Source organism: Osmerus mordax, chromosome 2 (assembly GCF_038355195.1).
Source record: "Osmerus mordax isolate fOsmMor3 chromosome 2, fOsmMor3.pri, whole genome shotgun sequence".
NCBI lineage: Eukaryota > Metazoa > Chordata > Actinopteri > Osmeriformes > Osmeridae > Osmerus > Osmerus mordax.
The window spans coordinates 1,396,712-1,424,489 of NC_090051.1; the positions used below are offsets into that span (position 1 = coordinate 1,396,712).

Below are 27,778 nucleotides of genomic sequence, written 5' to 3' on the forward strand. Positions count from 1 at the left end.
CATAGTAAGTACAAAGCGTAGGCTACACATTTAATGTGAAAAGTTCAAAGTTTTACCTTTAGATTATTTAGTTACAGGCTCAGCTTAATAATTTTCATAAGTATTTTTTATTCCCAATATAACTTCAATACAGGACACTCATCATGACATAGAATCATAACTTTTATTCTATACTCGTTCAGGGAAATACTGTACATGCCAGTGTGTGTGCAGGCACAGCTTTCACATAAACACATTTGTTGAGATTAAATAAAGAATAAACTGCAATATCAACCGATTTAAGTACCAGTCCAGGTCAGACAGTGACCAATCACTTATCATGTACTGAAACAAAATTACAACTCATCATCGAGACTGATAATTTACAATTGTTTTTTAACAAAATAAGACAACCTGAACTCTACTGTAATCCACTATGATCAAACAACACAAAACAAACCTCAAAAACATCAAATTTAATGTGCATATAATTGTTAATTTTCACAAGCAAATCTGGATGATTATATCTGATATGATAGTGTGTTGAACATCTACATTATGTGATGTAAGGATTTTTCCATCACAAAGTCTCTTCAGTTTGTACTTTGTTGTCATGACTACCAGCAGATGTATGGAACTCTTCTACTCCTGAGTTCTGGGCTTGGGCCTCTGGCGTCCTCTAGGGCAGGACAACATCTCCCTGAGAAGGTCAAACACAAGCCAACAAGCACCATTACCAGGCACAGCAGCTACACGTTCCCAATGCCTCAGTGTCAATACACAATCCCAGAGTGACTTAATCACATAATAGCATTACAATCCCATAATGTGCCATGTACATCGCTTACAGTAGGTGTGTCAGGTGCTCCATTGCTCCTCCGGTCCTCTCCGCATGCACTGCTGCTCTGCTCCGCTTGGCTCGGGGCTGTCGTATGAGCCGTCGTGTCATTGGCTGAGCCACAAGCCGACTCCTCTGCCCCTCCCTCCCTCTCGGAGCCCTTGTCCTCCTCGCCTGGCCTATTGTCCGCTCCCTGCACACGGGAGGGGAGAGGCACACCATCACTAACCACTCAGGAGCACTCACTGTGCCCATCAGCACACACACAGACCTAACCAGAAAGAAGACACTGCCGTGTTCATGTTGTGTGCGTGCCATTAAACAATTCAGCCAGCGTGGCTTTGGTACCGATAGTCTTCCGGGGTTTTAGCGTGGCTAGAGGGTTGTGTCAAACGTTCTGTCAAGGGGCGCTGCGACAGTGTGTTCTCGTGGCGTGCACCGCGTGACCTCACACGTGTTACCTCACGGGGAGGAGGCGGAGTCTCAGGTGACCCACCTGGAGGGTGAGCAGCAGGAGGGGCCGGGTGACGCCCCCCCCCCCCCACCCCCCCGGAGGGAAACTGTGTACACAGTCTGAAGGGGAGATACACATCCCATTCAACATGTTATATAACAGGCTGTGCGTTGACCCCTGGGACTGTGGGAGCACAGTGTAGAGATAAAGGAACTCAAAGGAATTCATCACCAGGGAAATGCGAGAGGGAGAGTAAATGTGTACTGAGATCAACCACATACAGCTTTAATCTATACAGTGAATCTACATAAGACATTTTGGCGGATTATTCAAGAAGCAGAAAATGCTGGTGTTGAGAGGAAAAAAAAATCAGAAAGACATCTGCTCCAGCTCACCTTAGAATGAGCCAGTCCTTTTGGTTCTTTAATGGAGAAGCGACCAGAGACTGGGTGGAAGGGAGGCGATCGAGGAGATGTATCAGTGGGGCTGTGGGACACGGACTGGGACCTTCTGACGGCCGAGGACACGGCCTGCGCAAAGCGAGACGGGGTGCTGGGAGAGTACGGCCGAGGAGCCGCAAAAGTCCGGAATTTCTCTAGACTCAGCCCCGCCACCGGCTCTCTGGGGGACGAACTGCTCTGCCTGGTCAGTAGAGCAGAGGGCACGCTCCTCCTCTCACCCCCCTCCTCCACCTCCTCTTCTGGGCTGAGCTGAGCCCGAGCGCCCCCTGGTGACTCCTGGCACAGCACAGGAGGCGGAGGGAGCCGTCCCTCTGCCACAGTCAGCAGGGGGGTCTCCCTCTCCGGGCTGGCCGGAGCCTCCCTCTGGCCGGCCCGGGGACTCACACCGCCGCTCTTCACTGCTGCTGAGGTGACGTAACACCCAGGTGTTCCTTTGTGCTGCGGCAAGCGGAAAGATCCAGGCTTGGGTTTAGTTGCGGGTGGAATCTTCATCTCCTTGACCTCTGCTATCAACGCTGCTTGGATCGAAGCCCCTCCGCCATCGGTGGCGAATGAGATCTTGTCACCTCTTGCTAGCTTTGACGGCGGTGTTGAGGGGGCGTTAACTTCAGTCATGCTGCTGTTTACAGTGATCTCACTACCAGTAGTGTCTCCAGTTTCCCTGGGTGCGGTCGGCTGGACCGGCGTTGGTTCTGTCGCTACCTGGACCTGCTCCCTCGATGCTGCGCAGTCTTCCAGTTTCAGAGATCCAACCTTCGCTTCCTCTTCTGCATCAACAGGGCGAGACTCCAAAGTCAGCTCCACCTCAAAGAATCTCAGCTTCTCCAGAGATTTCTGAGGCACTATGGTGTATGTAGTCATCCCCACCTTGGGGATGTAGTCCCTGGTCAGCTCATTGGAAGGCTTTGGCTTAGGTTCAGAGTCTGTGGCGTAGAAGGGTGCTGCCTTGGCAGCAGCAGCAGCTGTCGGGGCACTTGGTGCGGGTGTTAGGCAGGGAGGGGGCTCTGAGGCCTGGGTCGAGGCAGGGTGGGCCTCTGAGGCCTGGGTCGAGGCAGGGTGGGCCTCTGAGGCCTGAGACGAGGCAGGGTGGGGCTCTGAGGCCTGGGATGAGGCAGTGTGGGGCTCTGAGGCCTGGGACGAGGCAGGGTGGGCTTCTGAGGCCTGGGACGAGGCAGGGTGGGGCTCTGAGGCCTGGGACGAGGCAGGGTGGGGCTCTGAGGCCTGGGACGAGGCAGGGTGGGGCTCTGAGGCCTGGGACGAGGCAGTGTGGGCCTCTGAGGGGTCCAGCTCCTCTGTGGAGGTAGCCATGTCTCTCTTCTGGCCCGCTGGCTCTGAGGAGGGCTCAGCCGATGAAGGCACTTCCAGTTGGGGCTCAGCGGACGGAGAAGAAGGCGGCGCGGTATCCGTTTGCACCGTGGTGCCCTCTCCTGGTGGGCAGGGGGTGCTGGTGGCCAGCGGGCCCAGCGGGACGCTCTCCTCACTGGGGGGGTCAGAGTCCGGCTGGCCTGAGGCCTGCGACCCCGCCTCCTGAACCACCAGGGCTGTTGGAGCACTAACTTCCTCCTCAGATCCGTCTTGTGAGGTGGAATTTCTGGTTGACAAGTCTGTCTGCTCCCTGGGAACTTCCACTTGGCATGAACGACCGTCTGTATGGAGAACCCAAACATAAGATATTGAATTTAAACAATTTGACATTTTACTACGACCATGGCATCCACACAGTACATGGAGATGATTGGTTTTGTGTTCACTGCTGAGGTAGCTCATCGCTGCCGACCCACCGGTGTCCACCAGCTCAGTGGAGCTGCTGAGGTAGCTCATCGCTGCCGACCCACCGGTGTCCACCAGCTCAGTGGAGCTCATTTCAGTCCTCAGCCTTGTGGCCGCATCTTCACCGTCCACCTGTGTTGGTCTGTCAAAAACAGAGATTATTGAAAAGCATAGCAAAAAAACAGACAAAGTATTTGAGGCTCTTTCAGACAGAACGCGCCACAACCAGGTTGAAATTTGGGCTCTGTCACTTTTTTCAGATATTTGGCACTTTTCTTATGCTGCTTCCCCAAACACAAAGTCAGTGGGCCTCAGAACTCTGCCAACGACCACAGTGCAAATCGCATTCTGTCAGAAAGAAGTCTAGTGATGTTAGGTCGAAGGTTGTGCAAGACTTCGTACTTGCCATCTGAGGACAGATCACCAGGCTGATCTTCCCCCGTGGCCTCTGGCGGAGGGGCCTCTGGTGGAGGGGCCCCTGGTGCAGGGGCCTCTGGTGGAGGGGCCTCTGGTGGAGGGGCCCCTGGTGGAGGGGCCTCTGGCGGAGGGGCCTCTGGCGGAGGGGCCTCTGGTGGAGGGGCCCCTGGTGGAGGGGCCCCTGGTGGAGGGGCCTCTGGTGGAGGGGCCTCTGGTGGAGGGGCCCCTGATGGAGGGGCCTCTGGGGCCGGCGAGGCGTCCCTGGCCACGTCCAGCTCCATGGAGACGTCTGCCGACAGGTCGAGGCTGCTGTCGTCTTCCTGGACATCGCCTGAGTCCAGCCCCACCGACGCCTCTTCCTGCTCCGCGATCTCCTCCAGTGTCATGGCAACTGGACCACCTGCAACACGACAGAGAGAGAGAGAGAGAGAGATAAGGTCTTTAGTAGATTGTGATTGCTGTGAGGGCCTTGAAGATGAAATGATGAAAGAGAAAGCATGATATCCAAAGTTTCAAAGTTCTGATGAGGAGTTGCAGCTTTAGGATGAATGGAGACAGGTCTCAGGGCACCTCACAGTAATGGGTAGAAAACTGTCTACAGCCTTTCAGCTGGAAGATGTCTCCCAGAGTGGCCCCTTCAAAGCATGTTAGTACAGCTAATCAGAGAAAAACCCTCTCTTTTACTATTCAGTAAAGTAAGGGAGTGAGAATGAAGGACCCGGTTCTCATCCTGGTTACTTGGTATGCTCTGCGCTAGTTTCAACACACCGCTGTAAACACGCGCAGATCTTCTCAGGGGCCCTTCAGACAAGGGAGTTCTACTTAATGAAGATGTCCAGTGTCTCTTATTCCTCTCTCTCGTCCTCTATTCTGCACTTCAAGGGCCATCAGAGGAATAGAGAGCAGACAGAATAATCTGGGAGCCGGCTACACAAAGCTGGAGATTCTTTGGAGCAGGCTGTGATCTCCAGCTGAACAGAGCATCGCAAGTAGATCAGGGAAACAGAGAGAGAGAGAGAGAAGGGTGTGGAGAGAGAGAAAAGACCTTTAGATGCTGGGCATGAGCTATCTCTATGAAGTAGTAATGTGAAGTATACCAGAAAGTGAGGAGAGAACGAGACAATGTTTACATCATCCAACATTATACATTTGACCATTTTTATTTACAAGTTGGCGGGGAACAGAGTTTGTTTTTCGTGTCTCGAACTGCAGAGTAACTTACAAAGTCTATTATATACTGTGTCTGACATAACGCCACTGAGGGGAAATCACAAAGAGAGAGTGGAAAACAAGAAACTGGAGAACTGGAACGTAACAAAAGAGGAGAAGAAGAGACAGAGAAATGTGACTCAAGCAGGAACACAATCCCCCTCCACACAGCAGCCGCGTCCTGGGGCTGTGTGGAGGGGGGACAGGGAGGGAGACAGGGAGGGGGACTGGGAGGGGGACTGGGGCTGTGTGCAGGGGGAAGGGGGACTGGGGCTGTGTGCAGGGGGGGGGACAGGGAGGGGGACTGGGGCTGTGTGCAGGGGGGGACAGGGAGGGGGACTGGGGCTGTGTGCAGGGGGAGGACAGGGAGGGGGACTGGGGCTGTGTGCAGGGGGAGGACAGGGAGGGGGACTGGGAGGGGGACTGGGGCTGTGTGCAAGGGGGGGACAAGGAGGGGGACAGGGAGGGGGACTGGGAGGGGGACTGGGGCTGTGTGCAAGGGGGGGACAAGGAGGGGGACAGGGAGGGGGACTGGGAGGGGGACTGGGGCTGTGTGCAAGGGGGGGACAAGGAGGGGGACAGGGAGGGGGACAGGGAGGGGGACAGGGAGGGGGACTGGGAGGGGGACAGGGAGGGGGACAGGGAGGGGGACTGGGGCTGTGTGCAGGGGGGGGACAGGGAGGGGGACTGGGAGGGGGACAGGGAGGGGGACAGGGAGGGGGACTGGGAGGGGGACTGGGAGGGGGACAGGGAGGGGGACTGGGGCTGTGTGCAGGTGGGGGACAGGGAGGGACTGTCTGAATATGGGAATACGTGATTAGAAAGCACTTTGCGTTGATCTGTTATATTACGAAACTCTACTTATCGTCTCAAGCTAACATCCAATCAAGGCTCAAGTTTCACATTCTCCACTAGGCACAAAGTGTGTTTTCAATGTTTCACATAAAAAAATACAATAACCATTCATTGTATCTAAATATAGAGTATGAGTGAGTATTTAATTCAGTAATTACACCAAACTACCGGATATTTTGCACACCACACAAATGTGCATATTTCGTTGTTTACATTCTACATATACTATACAAATGTATTGCTTTACTTTTCAAAGAAGCACGGCCTTCTTGCCCTCCTCTCAGAGGGAGATCAGTTCATTAAGAGAGGAGTTAAAGGAAGCACGTTCAAACAGAGAGAGAGAGAGAGAGAGAGAGAGAGAGAGAGAAAACAGGCGGCAGAATTAAAGACATGAACATCGACAGACGGAGAGGAGGGGAAGGAGAGGCAGCTGGTCGCAGAAGGAAGAAGAGATGCTTCAGAGCTCAGCAGGAGAGACAGGAAGTCAGAACACGGCAGCACGAGAGACAGGAAGTCAGAACACGGCAGCAGGAGACAGGAAGTCAGAACACGGCAGCAGGAGAGACAGGAAGTCAGAACACGGCAGCAGGAGAGACAGGAAGTCAGAACACGGCAGCAGGAGAGACAGGAAGTCAGAACACGGCAGCAGGAGAGACAGGAAGTCAGAACACGGCAGCAGGAGAGACAGGAAGTCAGAACACGGCAGCAGGAAGTCAGAACACGGCAGCAGGAGAGACAGGAAGTCAGAACACGGCAGCAGGAGAGACAGGAAGTCAGAACACGGCAGCAAGAGAGGCAGGAAGTCAGAACACGGCAGCAGGAGAGACAGGGAGTCAGAACACGGCAGCAGGAGAGACAGGAAGTCAGAACACGGCAGCAGGAAGTCAGAACACGGCAGCAGGAGAGACAGGAAGTCAGAACACGGCAGCAGGAGAGACAGGAAGTCAGAACACGGCAGCAGGAGAGGCAGGACTCTTACAGACCCTCAGCCAGAGACGCCAAGTCTGCAAGTTATAAAGAAAGTAGAAAGAGGAACAACTTATTGTAAACAGTTGTTGCCCTTTTCCCCTGTTACTAAGCATGCACCATGAAATCACAACAGTAGCACACATCTGAGATAACCTGTTAAGCTTCGGAAATCGTGAGGTATTCTGCGTTTTATCATGGAAGGATACTTCCGACTGAGTCAATGTGTCATAATGACCACTAGGGGGCCCTCTAACCAAACAAATCAGATGAGAGGATTCTGCCCAAACTGGTTTCTCAATACAGATTCTTATTGTTGACTTTTAAAGGCCAAAGTGCATCAGACCAAACATCCCACACAGTTGAGAAACTAATTTTCATCAAGGCTGTCTCCGCCTAGCACATATTTTTCTGTAAAACCTTCTTAAGCAATAACTAGCAACCACCTCATACAAGTCAGAATACACCAGAAAGCACACACAGTACTCTGTAAGTTAGGCTGTATAAAACCTCACAAGTAAAAGACTGAAAGGTCCAACCTTTCAGACTTCCCCCCGGGGAAGCGTCATCCAGGACGGCGGCGGAGGAGGATGAGGGGGATGAGGGGGGAGGGGGAGCCTTGCGCTTGGTCCTCCTCAGGGACGACTCGCTGGAGGACCCTGGACTCAGGCCGGCCGCCTCCTCAGGCAGGGACAAACCCAACAGTCAGCTCACAACCCTGAGGCACTGGAGGCAACACACTCCCCAGTACACTCCATATACTGCTGGATTTATACCCAGGTTACTGTGCATCTACCAATACTAATAAGTTATATATAAATGCAACCCCAAAAAATGAAATAATTAAACGAAAAGACTAAACAAACATTTTCTCAAGCTTGCACTTTTATACGGCGGCACAAATATCAAAGACAAAAATATGAATGTAAAAAAAACTTTTGTTCATCTTTGCTGTGTCCGGTCTGATCCGGTTCCCTCCACTCACCTGGTCTGGGTCTGACAGGGCCTCGGCTTCAGAGCTGATCCTGGGGCGAGAGCTGAGGTCAGAGGGGCAGCTCTGGGACGCCAGCATGGGGGGCAAGGGGGCTCGCCTCTTCTTGGGCACGTCGGCGGGCATGGAGCTGGAGTCGTAGAAGGAGCAGGGGGCTCCCAACGAGGCCATGCTGAGCGGACGAGGCTTGCTCAGGACTGGGGAGGCCGGGGCGCTGGCCGGCATGGACTTAGGACAGCAAACAACCAATAGGAGCATGAGCCTGGCCTGCTGCCAGTCATCACAGAGCAACATCCACCAATTGCGGGACTGTCACGAAACGCCCACCAATGCACACACACACACCCACAGACATACACACAGACAGAGATAGACAGACAGACAGACACACAAACACACATACACACAGACATACAGACACACACAGACATACAGAAAGACCCTCGTGTGAAAAAGAAAACACGTTCACTTAAAGCGCTGTCAATCAACACACAGAGTCATGTGACTTCCTGTGCTGCCCACACACCTGATCTGGCTTCTTCCTGCTCCTCCTGAACAGACTGAACATGCCTTTGTTTTCCTTCTCCTTCTCCTTCTTGTCTTTGCCCGGCGTGATTGTATCTGCCAGAAACAAGGTTATGGAGAACCGTGAAATGCGCAATACCGATGACAAAGTTGATTTGAGGGGAAATGTGGACACTGTACTGTACTAAATGTTTAGACCAGTACTGGTCTAAACATGTGGTTGCGCTGTAGTACCGGCGGTGCCGTGGTGACTGGGTGAAGCAGGGCACACAGGGGAGGAGGTGTGTCTGTCAGCCAGACCAAGCCCTGAGAGAGACACACACAACACACTTACACTACGGGACAGGCCAGTATCACAAGGGCGGTAAACACCATTATTACCCACAGAAGTACAGAGGCCTATACGGGGGGACTTCCCAAGACGAGACAATGCAACATAACAGCTAATTAAACTGCCATTTGTTAACCATACAGAGGACAATGAAATGTTATGCTGGGAAATGAAAGGACATGTTTTTGAGGCCAGTTGTTCAATCTTCTCAGACCTTACCTTTTATGTCCTTGGCGTAAAGCTCTCGGACGCCACAGTCATTGAGAGAGGTGGTCAGGTCGAGAGGAGCAGGCGACAGCAGGTCTCTCAGCAACACTGTGGTTTCCACGGCAAATTCACATTTTTCACAGATGGCTGGTAGGAGTTCTTGAAGAGGAACTCGAGGATTGACCCGTAGAATAGTCTTCTGAGTCTTCTTATAGTTTATGACAAGACGGACAGTTGCCTAGGGAACGCAAAAATGCAGAAGTAGCGAGATGATCACATGATTTTATCTTTAGAAAACAGCTGTGTTATTCCGTCCTGACCCACAGCCCAAATACCTCCAAATAACAAAGCACAAGAGTGACTGGAACTGATTATCATGATACAGCATGAGAAACTATCAAGCATGTCATGCAATAAAACGATTCCTGTAACAACTGGAGTGCCGCTGAGGCAGGTGTTAATGAGCACCTCAGGCATCTGAGGGCAGGACTTCTTGTTCTTGTCTTCCCCTCCTTTGGGTTTCAGCAGAATCTTCTCTGCCTCCAGGGTCCCTATTGGGGCGTTGGGCTTGAACTTGATGTGGTTCCTGTTGGTGGTGACCAGCTCAATGGTGTGTCCAGACGGGTTCAGGTGGTACTTAGCGCACAGCATCACCAGCAGATCCATCATAGGTTTACTGAAGAACAAAGAGGGAACATGTCAGCGGGGCGTAGGAGGAGCAGAGGGTGAGGGGGCCATGTGATGTGTAGGAGGAGCAGAGGGTGAGGGGGGCATGTGATGTGTAGGAGGAGCAGAGGGTGAGGGGGGCATGTGATGTGTAGGAGGAGCAGAGGGTGAGAGGGGGCATGTGATGTGTAGGAGGAGCAGAGGGTGAGAGGGGGCATGTGATGTGTAGGAGGAGCAGAGGGTGAGGGGGGCATGTGATGTGTAGGAGGAGCAGAGGGTGAGAGGGGGCATGTGATGTGTAGGAGGAGCAGAGGGTGAGAGGGGGCATGTGATGTGTAGGAGGAGCAGAGGGTGAGGGGGGCATGTGATGTGTAGGAGGAGCAGAGGGTGAGGGGGCCATGTGATGTGTAGGAGGAGCAGAGGGTGAGGGGGGCATGTGATGTGTAGGAGGAGCAGAGGGTGAGAGGGGGCATGTGATGTGTAGGAGGAGCAGAGGGTGAGAGGGGGCATGTGATGTGTAGGAGGAGCAGAGGGTGAGGGGGGCATGTGATGTGTAGGAGGAGCAGAGGGTGAGAGGGGGCATGTGATGTGTAGGAGGAGCAGAGGGTGAGGGAGGGCATGTGATGTGTAGGAGGAGCAGAGGGTGAGAGGGGGCATGTGATGTGTAGGAGGAGCAGAGGGTGAGAGGGGCATGTGATGTGTAGGAGGAGCAGAGGGTGAGGGGGGCATGTGATGTGTAGGAGGAGCAGAGGGTGAGAGGGGGCATGTGATGTGTAGGAGGAGCAGAGGGTGAGAGGGGGCATGTGATGTGTAGGAGGAGCAGAGGGTGAGGGGGGCATGTGATGTGTAGGAGGAGCAGAGGGTGAGAGGGGGCATGTGATGTGTAGGAGGAGCAGAGGGTGAGGGAGGGCATGTGATGTGTAGGAGGAGCAGAGGGTGAGAGGGGGCATGTGATGTGTAGGAGGAGCAGAGGGTGAGAGGGGCATGTGATGTGTAGGAGGAGCAGAGGGTGAGAGAGGGCATGTGATGTGTAGGAGGAGCAGAGGGTGAGGGGGGCATGTGATGTGTAGGAGGAGCAGAGGGTGAGAGGGGGCATGTGATGTGTAGGAGGAGCAGAGGGTGAGAGGGGCATGTGATGTGTAGGAGGAGCAGAGGGTGAGGGGGGCATGTGATGTGTAGGAGGAGCAGAGGGTGAGCAGAGCAGGCCAGGAAAGCACTGCACTAGTACAGGATGGTTTTGTCATTAGTCCAGTTGTGGGTTTGACGAGAAAGATCAGTTGACCGCCTGATGTAACAGTAGAATGGATGAGATCAGAAAATGAGACGTCTAGACATTTGTCTGCAGTTCGAATAGGAATCACAATTTTTTTTTCAACAGGAGAAATAATGATGTATATGCTATATATACTATAATATAATACTGTATAGCACATGGTCTCCTCATAGTATGTGTGCTTCTCACTACATGTGGTCGTGTGTTAAACAACAGCTATAACATTCCAGGCTTTGGAAATAAAAAGCCAACAGCTTAATCCTTATCATAATGAGTCTACTGTAGTCGCAAGGGTTGGAGCACATTTCAAAAGAGAAAAGAGTTTCAAGAATTTGATGCTTGATCCTTTTATATTAAAGTTGGTCTCAGTTCTAGCTAAAGAGGGCAAGAGGCACAGGCTACCTAGAAAGGAATGTTTTGTACAAAGAGAAAACTGTGAAAGACGAAAGAATGATATCTTGAGTAAACGCTGTTGATGGAAAGTCGAGGAGGATTGTAGATTTGCAGCCGCATACAATGCACCGAAGGCTGCTGACTTGAATATATTGACTGCTGCTCATTCTGTTCAAAGTCTGTCATCTAAGATTAATTAATAAAACTACAGATTCCTATATATGAAGATGTGTAGATTTGCATCCAATCAATCAAAAAGGTTTAATCTCATGAAATCAGATTACAATGTTTCCTAAACGCACGTATCGTATAATCCCAAATTAGCTGATGAAAAGTGCCATGTACTGAGCACAAAACAGCCCAGTAAACACCAAGCCCATTTTTGTTAATGTTACCCGGGACAACCGTCTCAGCTCTACGCCTATCTGACTCAATCAAGTGGGCGTAACAGTACAGAGGCTTTGGAAAGATGACATCATGCAAGACAGCTGCAGTAACCCTACGAAAAGAGCAAAATGCAAAGCATGTGTAGAGAAATGAAACAACGGTTTATAAAACAATGAATACATTTCTATCTTCAAGCTTTCAAGAGAAGACGCCAGAGCAGGCGTTAAAGCAGGATCTGTAACATTGCTGCATCCTGCTGCCTTGGTCACACCCAGACAGGAGCGCTCCCCCAGTGTCTCTGGGTCACACTCAGACAGGAGAGCTCCAGGGTGTGAGGAGTGACTGCAGTCTCACCTGCCATGCACCAGGGTGTGAGGAGTGACTGCAGTCTCACCTGCCATGCTCCAGGGTGTGAGGAGTGACTGCAGTCTCACCTGCCATGCACTAGGGTGTGAGGAGTGACTGGTGTGAGGAGTGACTGCAGTCTCACCTGCCATGCACCAGGGTGTGAGCGTGTCTGGTGTGAGGAGTGACTGCAGTCTCACCTGCCATGCACTAGGGTGTGAGCGTGTCTGGTGTGAGGAGTGACTGCAGTCTCACCTGCCATGCACCAGGGTGGTCTTTTCCACTCCCCCTGGTAGAACCACGAGCAGGTTCAGCTCCCGCTCCAGCAGGTTCTCCTTCTGGTCCATGGTCCTGTGGGGGAACCCTGGGTACCGCTGCGGAAGGCCCGGGTCGCCCAGGCCCTTCAGAGCTGGCGGGGGGGAAGGTGCCTTGCTTTTGGTTGACACTCTGCAGAGGACAGACACACCAGAGTGAGACTGCAGCTAGCAGGGGATCAGGACAGCAGCTTGGGCATTACACTTAGGGAAAACGTGTAACGCAGGAAGGTTAGAGAAAGATCTTTTAGATTTTTTTTATCTTGCTTTTTGCTTCTTCTTAGAACTTAATAGCCCCTCTTTAGAATCCTGTACATGGTGCAGTTTGGAACCAAAAGGATTCTGTTTGACCTAAAAAGGCTTTTATCAGTAAAAATGTCCTCTCGGAAGAGGAAACAACAGAGATCAAGGTTTCGACAGCACTATTTTCTGTGAGTCCTGCAGTGTGTTTAGCCCTGGCAAACACACTGCAGTATGTTTGCCAGGGCTAAACACACATATTCTCCCTCCTGTCAATCCGGCAAAAAAACATACAACTCTTCGGCATGCCTCCATGCACTCTTATTTACCCAAACCATACAACTATTAACATTAGATCTTTACAAATACATGTATTTCGATGTGTTTCTTTGATTACAGAAATAAATCACAGAAGATGAAAAAGTGCTGCATCTCAGGGCATTAAAAGAGTCCTTTCTTACCCAGACAGCTCCGCTACTCACAGACAACTACATGGAAGATGTCCGGTCCACTTTGCAAACAAGTCACAAGACACTCAAGAGCAGAGAATAATTACTGAGGCTTGAAGAAAGCGAGAACAAGCCATGTGAGACCGACAAATAAGGCAGGAGGTTAACATTTCAGTCACTGCAACCTGTTCTATCTATGCCAGCTAATCCTTAGTTGCTTGATCCAGGCATTTATATTGCTGCAACGTTATCTGTGTTTTAGGATGGTGTCATTGTGGTATAGTACACAAAGCCAACATACTTTTTATTTAAGTGAGGCTATCTACAGTATCTAATCAGTAATTTGTAAAACACTTTGGTAGTTTTATATTCAGCAGCAATAAAGTTGGAAAATCAAAAGGCAATAAAACCCCCCAGTGCTGAGCCTACCAACACAGAACATCAAATGAACAGTCATTTTGGATTAATTGTATACTTGTGCATTTCATTTCCTGAAACAGAAGTTTTCCCTGCCTGAACTTCACCATAATGCTAGCTGTGAAGTATGACAAATCCTGAAACTGAAGCCATCAGCACTTTATAATAACACCCATTACTACATCAAACTGTTTTAGCGTCAGGGCTCAGTAATAAGGTCAGTTAATCACAGCAGAGACAGACAAGGCAGAGCTGTTCTCTGTGACCTGCCTGTGTTCAGCAGCTAATGCAATCAACCAAAGTAAACACTCTTGTCCTTTAAAGCACAACCCAGTCACCTGACTAAAGACCACAGTCACCTTTAAAGAGGCACATTATAACAATGACACAGGCTCTATGCAAAACGCAGTAGAGCTGAGATGTCAGTAAACAGCAGATAAAATAGATCTAGACTTGCATCTCACATACAGTAAATGACTAGTGTGGTACAGAGCAGATCGAAAGCCACAGTTGGCTATGCCCCATGGCCTGCAGGATGTGGAATGTCCTCCAAGGGCAACGGTAACTCACAAACAGGAATTTGAACAATGTCTACACTTGATGTACCAACCACGCCATGACTTGAAAACATTATTAGTCTCCATGGGGGGAACTCTTCGTAAAAACCAGGTTACTTCAGCATTCCCACCCTACCTCCCAGCCTACCTCCCAGACTACCTCCCACCCTACCTCCCAACCTACCTCCCAGCCTACCTCCCACCCTAACTCCCAGCCTACCTCCCAGCCTACCTCCCAGCCTACCTCCGACCCTACCTACCTCCCACCCTACCTCCCACCCTACCTACCTCCCACCCTAACCCTCCCACCCTACCTCCCACCCTACCTACCTCCCACCCTAACCCTCCCAGCCTACCTCCCAGCCTACCTACCTCCCACCCTACCTCCCAGCCTACCTCCGACCCTACCTACCTCCCACCCTAACCCCCCCCGACCTACCTCCCAGCCTACCTCCCACCCTACCTCCCAGCCTACCTCCCAGCCTACCTACCTACCTCCCACCCTAACCCTCCCAGCCTACCTCCCAGCCTACCAACCTCCCACCCTACCTCCCACCCTACCTACCTCCCAGCCTACCTCCCACCCTACCTCCCAGCCTACCCCCCACCCTACCTACCTCCCAGCCTACCTCCCACCCTACCTACCTCCCAGCCTACCTCCCACCCTACCTACCTCCCAGCCTACCTCCCACCCTACCTACCTCCCAGCCTACCTCCCAGCCTACCTCCCACCCTACCTCCCAGCCTACCTCCCAGCCTACCTCCCACCCTACCTCCCAGCCTACCTCCCTCCCAGCCTACCTCCCAGCCTACCTCCCAGCCTACCTCCTAGCCTACCTCCCACCCTACCTCCCAGCCTACCTCCCAGCCTACCTCCCACCCTACCTACCTCCCAGCCTACCTCCCACACGTTTAGAGGTCAACATGAGGAGTTAGTGAGAAATAGTGACAACTACTTTGTGAAATGATGAGCCGTATGATTGATTTAAATAGTATAACCACCATTGAATGTTGGGACTTCACAGGATGGAGATAATACTTTTCTATAAAACATGAGAGCCTGGATCCTCAGTCATTCCCCAACACACACAGCAGACAAGGAAGTGTTGAATAAACAATAACATAATAGTAGACACACAAACACACACACACACAAACACACAGTTGTTCTAAGGGCAGATGGAACGACCATGAACAGCTCAATATCTGTCAATCTATGGACAGACACCCCCAGTTAAAACAGACAGTCCCTGTGGTCCACACCAGGGTACAAAGTCCAGATTTCTTGGCTCTGAACATTCATCAGGCTGTGAGATTACGGGTATGAGCCACTCTCCAAACACAGCGGTCACCCCTCCCTCACACTGCCTCCATGTCACACAAAGGATATCACAATTCGAAGGGAACATTTCATACAAAGTATGAAACTACCTTACAATACATCACATATAATAGGTAGAGGGCTGAAAACATATAACTCAGTCAGTAATAACTACCTGTCCAGTTTATGCCTACATCACTGACCCTACAATACCTACATTATTACATGCTCTATGTTTCTGGTACGGAACAAGAGTTTGTTAGCCGTGTGTTTCAGCAGCCCTCCATGCGTGTGTGAGTGAAAAAACAAACGTGTCGGAGCTCGACCCGGGGCAGGGCCCCCAGGGGGCAGGGCCCCCAGGGGGCAGGGCCCCCAGGGGGCAGGGCCCCCATTCACTACACTGACACCTGTTAACAAGCCCGTTCAGTCCCACAGGACATGCCTGACAGACTGGCTCATCCACCATCAGGAGGTGACAGACCGCTCTGCCAATAAAAACAGAAACCACGAGGAGAGCTCACATTTACATGACAATTTGCATTTTATTCACTTAGCAGACATGTTTTCTGCAAAGCTTTTATGCAAAGTTTAGGATAGTACCTGCCTTGACAGGTTATCAGCAGTATTTATCTCAGTGAACTGATTAAATTGGGAGAAATCCCTGATTTGCTCTACTATGGGTATCAGATCCCAACGGTAGCTGTTGAATCTTTGTGCTGCGCTGCAGTTACGCCTGCGCGGTTCAACGGAGCAGTGAATGCAGAAGTTGACCGTATGAAAACAGATGTAGTGAAGAGTACTGGGAATGTTTTGGCTAACACCTGCTACTGTAAACCACAGCTGCAAGCAAACAAGCAGGCAGGCAGGATTCTGCTTCACATCTAAAGCAAGCAGGGGGAAAAACAACTTAATCCCAAATTCAAACTAACAAAAAAACATTTATGGTCCATGTATGTTTCCAGTTATCTCGCTGACACATTTCTCAAGAAGAACTGCGGACCATCAAAGGCTCGTAATAACATCCAGGTACCGCTACCGATAGGAGAATAGCTGACGTGCCTTTGAGAGAATGCATAAAAGGAGATTCAGAGAGACAGACCCCGATACAGAGAGACAGAGAGAGTAGAGAAAGAGAGACAGACAGAGAGAGTAGAGAAAGAGAGACAGACAGACAGACAGACAGAGTAGAGAAAGAGAGACAGACAGAGATAGTAGAGAAAGAGAGACAGACAGAGATAGTAGAGAAAGAGAGAGAGAGACAGAGATAGTAGAGAGTGAGAGAGACAGATTTATGGGCACACAAGATATGTTCCCATGATGATGTACTTGACCATGTTCCTCTTTTAACATGCGTGTGACTTCTTATCTAAGCTGCAGTAGTTAGCTGAGGCCTAGGATGAAACCCAAGTCCATTACGTGTGTGAAATCAACTCAAACACAGCCTTCAAGATCACAGGTAGCCAATGCCTGGCCCGTCAGAAACACAAACTCAATTTGGATATACCTCTGGCTCAGCAGTTCCATCCTTGAAGTAAGATAAAATGCACAAATAATATACTGACAGTAGCTGAATCAAGGCACAGCCACATTCCTGACATTCCACGTGCACATTGTTAGATGTGGGGTAAGCCTTGTCCCAAGGGAAGACATGAACTTAGGCTTTTTTGTGAAACGTCTCTCACAAACCGATCACACCCTCCTGGGGCCAGATTACCGGGAGGTAAACACGACTGTATGCAGCGCATGACTCCAGAGAAGAAAAGAGAGACTGTCATTTCCTACCAGAGGTGTACCTCCACTTTCATCGGTTCAGGGTCTGTGAAGTACCGCCTGCTGTGGTATGTCAGTTAGCAGCTGGTGTTTGGCTAGCAGTCCCAGAGGAAAAGGTGTGTTCAAGAACAAAGAGGAAAACAAAGTATGCAAAGCGGCTTTCCTGCGTTCCTCTGGACAACACCCAGTGTATTTTAAGAAGCCAGGGCAACAATACAGGGTGATGACTAGCACTAGCACTTGTTGATGGACCAGCACATCTACTAATCTACTCTGCATGCTCATACATGCCACTGCAGACAGCTCAGACAGTGGCCTACTGTACTCCACTCCCACTACTACAGAGATATAAATCCAATAAAGGGCTGAATTTATTGTAGATTTCCAACCGTATAGCTTGAATATAGCAGGAAATAGGTAAGTCATGTCCAGATATGTTAGGCAACACCTCCAGCAGCGTGGCAGTGTATCAGCCTGCCTAAGGAGAGCCTGTCAACGACTTGGCAAGCGTCTCGAGAACGAAAAGAAAACCTGACTCTCTGACACGTCTACACAGATCCTCTCCTCCGGTCGTAACTCCGCTGAGGCTTCTTACCTCCTGGTCTCTGCGCTGCTTCTCCCCTATGACCCGGTCATCTCCCCCGGACTCTCAGACAGACTCGCGGCAGGCAGAGCGAGGGGAGGCCTACCTTACACACCACACCACACCCAGGCCACGACGTCACAGATCCTCTGAGTTTTAAATCCCCCAGCCAAAGCCTGCCTCCTCGGCCGTGTCTCTCGAAGCTCTTAAGCACGCCGTGTCAGAGAGGAAAGAGAACTCCCCCACAGGCAGGAATAAGCAGAGTGCTAATCAGCTTTACCTCCCGGCTCTGCTGCGATCCGGTGGGCAGGGCCAGGAGAACAACAGTCCTGAGATCTGCCATGCTAGCCTGGGGTGGGAACGTACGTGTACTGCACACCCACCTTCCACACCCTCACCAGGCTTCAGAGTACACAACTGAACAGTACAGCGGTTCCCAGGTCCCTGGTCCTGAGGGCCCACTGTCATGCATGTTCTAGATGTTTCCCTGCTCCAACACACCTGGTTTACATGAATGGATCGTTATCAGGCTTCTGCAGAGCTTGATAATGACCGGTTAATTTGCATCAGGTGTGTTGGAGCAGGGAAACATCTAGAACATACAGGTCAGTGGGCCCTGAGGAGCGGGGTTGGGAAAGGTTGGTATAATAAACTTTTCATCCTCTTGTATTCGTTGCTAGCTATGCTGACTCAATATTCCAAGGAAGGCCTCATAATGTACTTCCTTACTTTAACCTCCTTTAATCCTACAGTTAGTACATGCACCATACAGTACATGCTGACCTAACATGTTTAGTGTTAACAGTGTTGGAGCAGTTAGACTAGGAATGTTTCTCAAAGGCTTAAAAGGTAATTAGATCAGGTGTCCTTACAGTACTAGTCTGTGTTTCTGTTTGCTTTTCATTATCCAAGACACCGACCACTCATCACTACCCAACCCTCCTCCGGACTGCTGGAGAACTATGGAGTCCGTGTTGATGTAATCCAAACACGGCCAGCTCCAATCAGACCCCCCCCCCCCACCAGGATATGACATCATCATTCCTTGCACAGATCACACAAACAGCAGACAAGAATTTTGACTTGCAGCAAGCTCAGATAGAGATGGTTGTTTTTTGACAGGTTTGCAACACTGTTCGACATGTGTTTCCATAACAACAGTTCCCTGTCTTCTCATTTGTTTGGATTTACATAGGGGCTATAGAGATAAAGCTGATTACGTCAGCCAATCAAATGGCATCAAACGTGAAATTTGACTGTGATATTTGCTTGCTTTGTTAAGATAAAACGATGAGGTGGGTTTGGCTTGTCATCCAGTTTGTATTTCCCCCACAGATGAGGGCTAGAATACTGAGTGTTGACCACATTCTCCAGCTTGTCAACACGTATTACTCTCCTACTGTTAGCTTGCCAAGGCCAGATTTGGTATCAGCCTGCTTTCTAACAGTCTGTATCCCACATATACTCTACACGTCACAACAGATGTTAAACCACACCACAAGCTCATAAAGACAGAACAGAGGAATACAGCAGTGAATAGTTCCAAGTCGTGACCACATTGACATCTGCCTAAGGAACATCACCCTCAAATTAGGATCACAACCAAGTTGAAATTCAAACTAAATATAAACTGATCTGATACACAGACAGATTGAAAAGCCAGACTTACACTTTATGCAGCTTTCTACAGAGTTGAGAAAGTACCCACACTAGGTCCACACAACAAATCTACAGCTGCTCCTTCCAGAAACCTTAGCTGTGGCAGTGGAAATGTCCATGCCACAGGTCTGCCTATTGAAAATGTGTGACAAAGACCAGGAAGCCATGACCTCCACACATCAGAATATTATGACTCATGTACATTTCCTACGTCTCGGCTCCAGCAAGGGTCGTTCCTGAACTCCCTGCCCTGAAGTGAGCAAACAAGGTGACACTCCTGCCATTTCAAGCTCTCTCTCTCTCTCTCTCTCTCTCTCTCTCTCTCTCTCTCTCTCTCTCTCTCTCTCTCTCTCTCTCTCTCTCTCTCTCTCTCTCTCTCTCTCTCTCTCTCTCTCTCTCTCTCTCTCTCTCTCTCTCTCTCTCTCTCTCTCTCTCTCTCTCTCTCTCTCTCTCTCTCTCTCTCTCTCTCTCTCTCTCTCTCTCTCTCTCTCTCTCTCTCTCTCTCTCTCTCTCTCTCTCTCTCTCTCTCTCTCTCTCTCTCTCTCTCTCTCTCTCTCTCTCTCTCTCTCTCTCTCTCTCTCTCTCTCTCTCTCTCTCTCTCTCTCTCTCTCTCTCTCTCTCTCTCTCTCTCTCTCATCCTCTATTCTATATATACTGTATATATGTACAAGTATCTCATATTTGCCTCAGTGTTTCAGTGTCCTTTCCTCCTTCAGAAGTTGTCCTTTGCTTTTACCACCAAAAAATAAGTCACACATGATCAGTAGGAATTTTGTGGTTGGTGGTGATTACGGGCGGGAACTGAATGAGGGGGGGGGGGTGGGAGGGGGCTGGAGAGTTGCTGGGTGGGGAGGGGGCGGGGCAGGAGAGTTGCTGGGCGGGGGGCGGGGCTAGAGAGTTGCTGGGCGGGGGGCGGGGCTAGAGAGTTGCTGGGTGGGGAGGGGGCGGGGCAGGAGAGTTGCTGGGCGGGGGGCGGGGCTAGAGAGTTGCTGGGCGGGGGCGGGGCTAGAGAGTTGCTGGGCGGGGGGCGGGCTAGAGAGTTGCTGGGTGGGGAGGGAGGCGGGGCTAGAGAGTTGCTGGGTGGGGAGGGAGGCAGGGAAGGAGAGTTGCTGGGCGGGGAGGGCGGCTGGAGGGAGGGGGGTGGAAGTGATCCCTGTGGATAGACAAAACACAGCGCTCGGGACACAGCTGGTAGTTTGGAGAGAGGTCACTCACAGTAAACACAAGCTGTTTAGAGAGGGTCTGGAAAGGCCATTTCTCCAGGAGCTGTGTGGGATGGAAAAAGAAGGAGGGGTTGAGAGGGTGGTGGGGGTGGGGGGGGAGTTCAGAAGCCCTATGAGAACTTCCCACTTCCTGTGTATAACTTTGATTATTTTAGGCAACACAAAAGCATTTTCCCACAGCGTGTGCATGCGCAGGCCTTGAACTGCACTGGCAGCTCTGCCCCTTATTTAGGAGAGTGATTGGTATCTAGGGGACATTATTAGCTCAGTGCTATAGTCCTTCAGATACCGTGTGTAATCACCCTTCACTACGACTCGCCTCATTTCACTCAAGCACACATGGTTCCCTGTGGGGCTGCCCACTGCTCTGCACAACCACAGCAAAGAGCATCAGACAGACAGTCAGACAGACAGACAGACAGACAGACAGACAGACAGACAGACAGACAGACAGACAGACAGACAGACAATCTGTCAGTCAGTCTGTCTGTCAGTCTGTCAGTGAATCAGTCAGTCAGTGTGTCAATGAATCAGTCAGTCAGTGTGTCCATGAGGTTTTCCTTCCTCTTGGTCTTGGGTGATCTCTCTGTTCCATGTACATGGGTCCACCTGGCAGAGGTCAGCCCTCGTCTGTGACCTGTAACTCTCTCCATCTTCCCCACACCTCTTTTCCCGGAGGTAAATGCCGCTTCCAAACAGACCAGAGACTTGGCACACAGAGTCAACATCTGCCAGACATTATGATAAGAAAACAGCTCGGTACCAACCAGGCTTGTGCTGTGTTCTTTTTCCTTCTTTTGATTTGATAAGAAGTGAAATGAGAGGGTAGATAGTGGACAGGGTATCAGAAAACCAGCGGCAACACCCTCCACAGCTGCCTGTGTGCTAGCATGTGTGCTAGCATGTGTGCTAGCTGTGTGGTGCTAGCATTTGTGCTAGCATGTGTGCTAGCTGTGTGGTGCTAGCTGTGTGGTGCTAGTATGTGTGGTGCTAGCTGTGTGCTTGCATGTGTGCTAGCATGTGTGGTGCTAGCTGTGTGGTGCTAGCTGTGTGGTGCTAGTATGTGTGGTGCTAGCTGTGTGCTTGCATGTGTGCTAGCATGTGTGGTGCTAGCTGTGTGGTGCTAGCTGTGTGGTGCTAGCTGTGTGGTGCTAGTATGTGTGGTGCTAGCTGTGTGCTTGCATGTGTGCTAGCATGTGTGGTGCTAGCTGTGTGGTGCTAGCTGTGTGGTGCTAGTATGTGTGGTGCTAGCTGTGTGCTTGCATGTGTGCTAGCATGTGTGGTGCTAGCTGTGTGCTTGCATGTGTGCTAGCATGTGTGGTGCTAGCTGTGTGCTTGCATGTGTGCTAGCATGTGTGGTGCTAGCTGTGTGCTTGCATGTGTGCTAGCTGTGTGGTGCTAGCATGTGTGGTGCAGCAACAGGGAGGGACATTGTGTTTGTGGCTTTGGAGACTTCTCTGGAGTTCAGGAGCAAGCTTGTACTTTCAGTGAGGCCAACATTTACATAAAAACGTCTGGAGAAGAGTGAAATCCCCTCCCCCCTTTCCCCCCGCGAGTCATAATTATACTGTATCTCTCATACACTGCCTCCTTTCTCCTGAAACAATGCCGCATTGTATCCACGGAGGCATCTATCGCAGGGACACCAGCCCAAGTTTCCCCTGGTGAGGGTCACATGTACTTGGGCTTCGACAGTCACTCCTATCCCCTGTCTGGTCTCTCACACCCAGATCCTCCTGCTGAGTCTGAGTCATCTCAGAGTGCTACGTGTCTCTCCCTCTACAGCAATGATGAATATGAGGCGTTTGGTGTTGCCTTCTGGTGTTCATAGTCCCACCTTTCTGATAGGTTAGGTTGAGTGGCATTACGTTGAGTGTGTTTAATGTTTTTTGAAACAGTAGGCCTGTAGTCATTTCTGACACCACACATCACTTTGATAATCAGCAACCAGGCGTGTACTTCCAGCATAGGCATGAGCAAAGAGCTAGCGCCATCTAGAGCCATGCTTTATGTACCTTCATCTATCATCTTTATATCGGGTCTCATTAATATAAACGAACCTGCTCAGTTGGACAGTAATACAAAAATGATCAACTGGTACCTTCAGTGAGCCCAATGTTCTTAGTGTGGAAGTGTGTTCCCTATCTTCAGTTGTTTCACTGTCTGAGGAGAACTAAACACAAGCGCACAAAATTGGATTAGAAATTAGAGGATAAATCTAACATGATGTACTGCAGGCATGATCTTTACCATGGCCTTCGATCTCAATCATTGATAAAGAAAGCTAGATAAATAAAACCCAAACTGTGATGTTTTGAAATCATTATTCATCTGCCAGTTCTGCTTATGTTACTTCTGAGATAAGCAGAACCGCACAGCGATAACATACAATGGGCAAATTCATCTTAAATCACCCGCAAAGCTATGGGGGTGGAAGGTGGGCGGGTCAAACCATTATGTGCTGGACGAGAGCACGAACGAAACAGAAGGAGGCAGAACATCCAGCAAGGCAAACACAGCAAGACTATGTGCCCCCCCACACATTTACATACATTCTAGTTGACATTATGACCCCCTTTGCACAAAGATTATAGTATGAACTATTACATTAAATCAGTGCTGCATCAAAACCCCAAAACACTCTTTCCAATTAATCATCGTCAATTACATTCAAAATTGTTCCCAGATTTTTTTATTCTAACAAAGTCCGACCCCAGTATTAGGCATTCATGGGTATTTACGGTCAATGCATTGGCTTCAACTGGGCAACAAAGACAAACAAAGACAACCCATTATCCCTTCTGCTGGACCATGGCCATCTTGTCCGTGTTAGTCCTCTGAGGCTGAAAGCAGACCATCCAGTACCCATACAGACCCTGGATTTCAACATTGTGCCAGGCTTCACAAATACAATCTTGCCTTTGGTCTCAATTACATTTTTGTTTCGACACATTTTTATCATCAACAAATAGGCCAAGTTTCTTGGTGCTGTACCGGTCCCCTTCTATCTGCGACAGGCCTTCAAGGTAGCTGTTGGAATGTCACTTGACTCGAAAACATGAAACCTAAATAGTAATGCTCAGGCAATGTACCATGTGACTGCTAAATGGAGAGTAGCAAATGGGTCATAGTCAATGAACTCAAAAGCACTGTGGTGGAAAACAGTACAAATAGTGAACTCATGCTGGCTGCATGTTCTATTGACCCAAACGCTCAAAGCTGCCATGTGCTGACAAGTCATAGAAAATGACACATATTCATGTTTTCGGTACATGTGGTGGGTGAGTCCCTTCAATAATGGTTTTTATTAGCTTTTAAAAGTTTAGTGACAGTGTTTGGACTATGATATGGTTTATGATCTGTAACCTAGTTTCTGCCCCAAGAGGGAATTATTTTCCTGTCTGAACAGGGAGTCTTTATATTCCCCCCCAGGAAAGTTTAGAGAGGAAAATGTTGCAAATGCAGGAACTCTGATATTTTGCTGTGTCCTGAGGCTAAAGCAACCTTAGTATTCACACTGCCGTGCATGTTGGTCCACGCTGTTGCACAGAGCAGCCCATAGTTACTGCCTGCTCTTGAATGTCCTCAAAGAACACTACTTGCACATTTCCCAATACAAACTTGCCTCAACATGCCTTAGAGACCTGTTTGTCCCCAGTTAAGAAAAATACCTTATGTCATTTTGTTACTACTTGGCTATAAAATGGGCTTAACGGTTTGGGTTTAAACCATGGGGATTGTCACATTAAGTCCCTGCTTTCCTCATATCTCTTTGTTTTGAGATTTGGCCCATTCCTCTTGCCGTAGCTTTCATCGCTGGCTTCAGGAGAGCAGCTGTGCCCTTGGACTGCCTGTACGTCTGGAAACAGCTGTTGGGATTCACAATACCTTAACCAATCCCAGGGTTTCCCCTGAGGGAGGCCAGCCTGTGAGATCATGGTTTAAGGTGTGCCTCCTTATCTTGGAGAGGGTTCACACACAGCAGAAGTGAGCATAGATTCTTCACAAAATCACATGTACAACTGCCAGGAAAGAAAATCGATAAAGCATCGGCCGCCCTTTATTTCGGTCGTTTTTCTCCCAGTCCTCGTCAGAAATGCTAAACTGCTGACATTCTGAATAAGACCAGATGTTGTTTGAAAGCTGTGACAAAATTTGACGCTGTCTTCTGGAGATCAGAACTTTTTTCCAATGACCCAAGCAGATGTCGACTCTGAGGTATATAGTCTCACTGGTTACTCTCAATCTGACGAGGTGTTTAGATTATGCTCCTATAAACCATGGACTGTATGCTTGTGTGCTACTGTGATGGGGATTTGATATGTGTTTATAAGTCATAGGTATCATTTCTATCTGTCCGCATAGTTGCTTTGTGGACAGATCCATGTCTTCACAACTTTGTACGTTGACACTGTGCCCACACGTTGCTACTGATATGGTTATCTACCAGCACGAAGGACACCGCTGTTACGACTGATGTGTTTAACTTGTGACAGAGACCATGGGTCAAAAACAGGAAACCATCTGATTTCTTTTTTCGGATGGCTGAGCGGTTAGGGAATCGGGCTATTAATCAGAAGGTTGCCGGTTCGATTCCTGGCCGTGCGAATTGACGTTGTGTCTTTGGGCAAGGCACTTCACCCTACTTGCCTCGGGGGAGAATGTCCCTGTACTTACTGTAAGTCGCTCTGGATAAGAGCGTCTGCTAAATGACTAAATGTAAATGTACTCTGAGAGACACACCTGGAGCTTGGCATAAGCTTTCCCTCCTTGTCCCCTAAAGTTAAAACAGTCCTCAACAAAATTGTATTTGCTGTTTGAGTGATACCTCGTGTGTCAGTTAATAGAAATTGCGTGCTGTGGTTACATTTCCACAACACTAGCCCCTGCACAGCCTAGAGAGACAGCAGTCCTCTTACTGTATATTTCAGCTGAGTCAGTGGTTGGAAAACAAATGCACAATAGCATTGGAGACCAAATAAAGTCTCCATGTGTCACTGCACTTGAAAGCGTGTGGGTGTTCAGAAGCAGTGGTCTGATGGGTCCAAGGACAAACAGCCTCAAATAAAACAGGGACACATGTCTTTTGCTCCAATACAACTTATGGGCAAAGTGGTTGTCATTTCCAAACAGAAGTCAAACCACAAACATCATTGTGTAGCCTGCTGTACTAAACTGCCAAAATATGTGGTTCTGCTGGAGATCAAACAGTGCTATTGTGAATGTAACATTTCAAAGAGCCACGAGGACACAATATGTCTCCCCTTATTCATGCTACATAGGCGATAGTCACAAATATATTTCACATTCAACAAGGCAAACTGGGCTGTGAGGAGCCTGTCAAAACTCCAGATTAATTGCCATTAAGACCAGAAATTCTCCATCTCACTTCTAATTAAAATCACAATAAGCCTTCAGCCTTGCATGCCATAGGGGTGAGTAGTGACTGTTTAAAAAAAAAAAAACTTCCAAAGAACTTTGGAAACTCACTCCTCCAGTTTAAGAGTGAAATAATTCCAACCGCTGGATGGAATATAGTCGTCTGACATCATCATCTCCATGCAACTGATCTGAATGGACGGGAAACTCCAAGATGTCACGTAACTCTTCGAGATCTTTGATGACATTTATGGGATGTGTATTTTTTTAAGACACCTTTTCTGAGGTAATCAGTTTTACTGTCTTTCCACCCCACCAGTGACGCACCATTTTCATCCAATTAGTTCATAGTGGTATGATACTGCTGGGCTAAATTGATATCCCAAATGCAAAGTAAACAGCCACAACGTAATCAGTATGCACAGAGGATGCGGAACTGTTCGTCTCCAAAAATGCTTCCCATGACCCTAACATGTGGTCAAGGCAATTTCTCAGTACAACCCTGAAAGCAGGAAATGAGTAAAGTTCAAAGGTTGCTGAAATGTCTGCAACAACTGTGACTACACTTACAGACTTGACTCAGTGTATCGGAGGCAGAAGAATGTTGGTCGACCCAGAGATGTCCATCTAGATACCCTCTGGCTTCACTTCTATTAGATTAGATAAAGCCCTTTTCCTCAGACACACAATTAGGTCACCAAATTTCAATTTCCTTGCAACATATGCGTTTCTAAAAGCATTTATTGCATCACTGGCAAAAAAGCACGTAGGCCTTCAAGAACACACGGATCTGGGGTCTGGGGATGGTTTTAACTACGGTAATGTGGTGAGAGACATATGTGACAAATGGTTCCACCTGAATTTTTTATTTGAAAGAAAAGGTACACTGTGACATTACTTTCTTTCTTTTTCTTCTTTACATTTGTCAACCTAGCCCACACAACCTAGTCCATCGCACAGACTCTTTCATCGATATCAATCAGCGTTATAGTGTGCAAAGGACATTACAGCTGACCATTTTCATCATACAGTAGGCCTACCTGATGCCGGACAGTCGTCGATGTGGTGTACTGTGTGTTGATCCATGCTGATCCATGTCTAGTTGTACAGGATTAACAAAATTCCCTGGACTTGAAAACAACAAACGGGGGAACACATTAGTACTCAACGAGTGGCTGTCTCATCCAATCTAGAAACGAATTGCGATGATTCATAAAACTATGCGATCATAGTCAAGTTATTTAGCAGATACGCCTAGATGCACATAGTTTCACACAAGTAAAGATCAACTCATCAATCTTACCATGAATGCCGCTGACCCACGGGTTTATTGTCAACTTTCATTAGTCTTTCTTGAGGGAAAAGGTAACGACAACAACTTTACCGTGGGCGGTTAGATTTGTATTCGTTGCACTGAACCATCTTTGAGCGTGTGACAACTTCCAATGTATTATCCAATTCTTAGGCGGCTCACCTTTAAAATATTCACCAGCAGTCCTCGCAAGTGTTCTCCTTGTTTAAGCTAAGTAACCAGCCAACATTTCTTAGTAGTGACACTACTTTATAAGGTTCTGCCAACTTTTCCTTGACGAGCGAGCAAACAGCCACTGCCTGTATGAGACAGCCAAGGATTTGCACGGCGAGACCAAAGACTTGAACGCAGAATCAAGGCTTGCCTCTCGGAGGGGCGTTCTCCAAATCCCTCTCATTGCTGCTAAAGGATCATCGTTTTCCAAGTGTGACTACACTGGGTGACTTCATGGGTTACACTGTATCAGTGTCAGTAGACACCATACTTT

General features: G+C 49.2%; 1 protein-coding gene across 1 annotated transcript; it reads right to left on the reverse strand.

The window, feature by feature from the left end:
- Positions 1-143: 143 nt before the first annotated feature.
- cobll1b (cordon-bleu WH2 repeat protein-like 1b) lies at positions 144-27,593 on the reverse strand. Its single transcript, XM_067260643.1, has 15 exons — positions 27,283-27,593; positions 27,020-27,109; positions 12,323-12,514; positions 9,472-9,679; positions 9,016-9,241; positions 8,700-8,771; positions 8,467-8,561; positions 7,935-8,168; positions 7,489-7,627; positions 4,099-4,319; positions 3,905-3,948; positions 3,568-3,644; positions 1,667-3,378; positions 828-1,010; positions 144-679 (listed from the first exon to the last, which is right to left on the reverse strand). Exons 1-15 carry the CDS (start codon positions 27,321-27,323, stop codon positions 659-661), a joined length of 3,555 nt encoding a protein of 1,184 aa, XP_067116744.1. The 5' UTR covers positions 27,324-27,593; the 3' UTR covers positions 144-658.
- Between the last annotated feature and the right edge of the window lie 185 nt (positions 27,594-27,778).